This window comes from Aulostomus chinensis, chromosome 2 (genome assembly GCF_037954235.1).
Source record: "Aulostomus chinensis isolate RoL2024-O1b breed Wild chromosome 2, RoL_Achi_v1.0, whole genome shotgun sequence".
Lineage (NCBI taxonomy): Eukaryota > Metazoa > Chordata > Actinopteri > Syngnathiformes > Aulostomidae > Aulostomus > Aulostomus chinensis.
The window spans coordinates 30,916,427-30,920,058 of record NC_141321.1 but is presented as its reverse complement, the minus strand read 5'-3'; the positions used below and the strand labels follow the sequence as shown (position 1 = coordinate 30,920,058).

The window sequence follows — 3,632 nt, the reverse complement described above, 5'->3', positions numbered from 1 at the left end:
CTGGGATTTTTTTTTTTCTGGAGTTCAAATCATGACAAACAAACAAACAAACAAACAAACATTCCCACATGGAAAGAACCTATATGCTGCATATATGCAACTATATGCAACCTATATGGTGCATGTATGTGCATATATGCCACATATACTGTAGGTTCCCAAACAGGCTACATAGATGTCGCAAAAAGGTTACCTATATGTTCAATTCCGTTGCATATATGGTCATATACAGGCCACACGTCTCCTATATATCTTGTTTATATCAACATATGTGTCATATATACTCATAAAACAGGGCATACAGGTCCCCTATATAGCTTATCTATAAACATACAGGCCCTATATGGTCACAATACAGGGCATACAGGTCCCCTATATAGCTTATCTATAAACATACAGGCCCTATATGGTCACAATACAGGGCATACAGGTCCCCTATATAGCTTACCTATCAACATACAGGCCCTATATGGTCACAATACAGGGCATACAGGTCCCCTATATAGCTTATCTATCAACATATAGGCCCTATATGGTCACAATACAGGGCATACAGGTCCCCTATATAGCTTATCTATCAACATACAGGCCCTATATGGTCACAATACAGGGCATACAGGTCCCCTATATAGCTTACCTATCAACATATAGGCCCTATATGTATATAACCCTATATATATATATATATGTTCTGCTAGTCTGTGAATAAAGTTATGTTAAAGTTAAAGATATACTGGGTTTTTGATTTATGGATTTAATTATTCATGTACATAAAGGCATGTTGTTTTTAAATTGCGAATTTCACATGGGAAAGAAACGCATGTATGTCGTATAGGTCCACATATAGGTTTGACTTATAAGTGACCCGGACGGCACGGTGGTGCAGTGGTCAGCACTGTCGCCTCACAGCAAGAAGGTTCCTGGGTTTTGAGCCCTGGCTCCAGCACAGGATCTTTCTGTGTGGAGTCTCCATGTTCTCCCTGTTCCTGTGTGGGTTCTCTCTGGTACTCCGGCTTCCTCCCACAGTCCAAAGACATGCAATTGGGGACGAGGCTATTAGGATGGATGAATATTAAAACAGCTATAATCATCAGGGAACTGTAAGAAAAATTGGCCCATTTCCATTATATACAACCGACATATATGTACATATAATATAGGAAATCAGCTAAAACTTTATATGTCAAACCTATATGTAACATATAAATTAAACACATATGTTATAGAAAGGGTTTTTTCCATGTGGGTTTGCTCTGGTATTTTGGTACGATGGGTGAGGGTTCATTTATTACCTTCATCAGGGAGGCTGTGTTTTTTTGACGGCGTTTGTCTGTCAGGAGGTTCATGCAAAAAAACGGTGAGGCAGATGAGGATCAGACTTGGTGGATCTTGGAGGTTGAACTCTTTCTACCCATTTGTTATTTCCCATTTTCCACGTTCAGCATTGACAGACTTTATTTTTGTTTTGTTTTTTTAAACACATGAAAAATGTCCTGCTCAGTGCAGTTGCTCCTGAGGACATTTTGCTGGTGACAATTCTATGTTGACAAGAGTAAATTATGGTCATGCATGAAAAAAAAAAAAAATCCCTTGTGGACTCCCACGGGGAGGTAAGAGATCTAGTCCTAATCGCTCAGATTAAAATGTTCTTGGAGATGAATTTCTATTAATCGATTTAAATACTAGGCCAAACTTGAAAGTTGTGTGAGAAAACAAGAGATAGAGAAACAAGCAGATATGCAGCAGCACATTTCACTAATGGACATCTACTGTGGTGCCCTGAGCTTAGGGCGGATTAGAGTTTACTACGTCACTAAGAACACACACACACACACACACACACACACACACACACACACACACTAATCTAATCTGCTGTACATTGGTTACATCCAGTTGAAAGATCCTGTGCACGCCTGCCATGTGTTGATGCTCAAAAGGAGAGGCAAAAGTTATCAGAGGTGAAGTTAAAAGTCTCGATGTACTGTGTGTGATCATTGGTGATAAAATGACTTTTCATCTCAGTAAACTTATCAGGTGCAACAAAGCTGTACTGCTCTGTTGTGCTGCTCCTCACGTGCACAGCTTGTTGTTTTAGGAATAAATGAAAAAAACAACCAAAACAATGTTGAATGAATTTTTAGAACAAGAGCGCCCCCTAACTGCAGCTACCTAGCATTACCAGAGTGAGTTAAAAATGTATCATTATCATTATTATTACTATTATAATTATTAGTAGTAGTAGTTGTGGTAAAAGTAGTAGTAGTAGCCGTAGCAGCAGTAGTAGAAGAAGAAGTAGTAATAGAAGTAGTGAACACAATCCAATTTAAACAAATATATTATTGTTATACCCTTCATGGAGTGAAACTGAAGAGAATAAGTTTTGTTTGTTTGTTTTTTACTCTTTCCATTTCCTTTTTTTGTAAATGTTGGACAGTTTCGGCTCTTTTGTCTCTCCGGGAGCAGAGCCAATCACACTTTATTGAAAGTGAACCTGTCAGCTCAGTTAGAAAGGGAAATAAGCGCCAAGGGTTTCAAGGACCAGCACTGAATTCATCTTTAAACAGCTAACACACAAGGTAAAGTCACATGATCCCACATAATGCCAGGAGCTGTCAAACTGCTGACGTTTGTAGTGCTCCTTCTTATGGGCATTATAGAATAAACAGAAAGAAATAGGGACAAATTTTGCCCTGAATGATTTCTGAGGGAACGTCAACCTCAAAAGTGTTTAATTATGAAAGGGTCCATTTTAACACAATATTGACGTGAAACAATCTCTTTGATTTTATTTTGATACCAGTGAGTGTTTTTTTGTGTGTGTGTGTCGAAATCAAAGACAGTATTCTCTGACTAAACTGGGAAAGAAAAACTCAAAATGCCATAAAAATACAAAACTTAAAAAACATAAAAGGGTCTTCGCCTGAAGTACCTTCAGGCTCAGGCCCTTATAACCGTTGAGCTAAAAATAACATATCCTGAAGTCCTCATCCGCTGACTTCCTAAATAAGCCCTTCTAAAGCTCCTCACCTGACACCTCAAGCCATTTTCCCGCTGAAATCTTCAGGTGAAACTGCTCACACGATCCCCGGCGTGACGTGATCGCTTCGTTCATCTCCGTCGGTCACGTGACCTCGCGTCAACCTACTCGTGCTTGTCCGTTCAGAGTTCCCTCTTGGTGGCTCACAGAGCGGCCGTCTACCTCTGCGGTGCTATGTTCCCTGCTGTGCTTCGGCTCTCGGCCACAGGTTTCCGGACTCTGGCTCGGTCGCGACCCTGCCACTCAGGTACCACCATCTGCCTCTCTCCTTATAAGGGAAGGCTTCTGTGCTAGCTACTTAGCTTAGCTTCCTACTTGCAGAGTTTGTGTGTATGTGACAGATAGCTGAGGGTGACATTGAATTGCTATGACAAGTCGCGACGCGTGTAAGCTTGAAATTGACACTTTATTGTGTCCCCACATTTCTATTAAATTTTCTGAAGGAATAGGAAACTGTATTCTGCAAAAATTAAAAATTAAAAAAGTTCCGACCTTGCGATGACCCTCCTGTTTCATGAGTGTCAGTGGCTGCAGTTTTTACGCAGCCGATAGCGACACGGAGGCTACACAGACTGAAATCTCACACATTCAT

General features: G+C 40.3%; 1 protein-coding gene across 1 annotated transcript in view; it reads left to right on the top strand.

Moving 5' to 3' along the window:
• Nucleotides 1–3,073: 3,073 nt before the first annotated feature.
• cox5ab (cytochrome c oxidase subunit 5Ab) overlaps nt 3,074–3,632 on the top strand; it is a 3,273-nt gene continuing 2,714 nt past the window's right edge. The window contains exon 1 of the mRNA XM_086195741.1: nt 3,074–3,287. Coding sequence (XP_086051867.1) covers nt 3,215–3,287 — 73 coding nt within the window. The 5' untranslated portion in view covers nt 3,074–3,214. The remainder of the gene's footprint in view (nt 3,288–3,632) is intronic.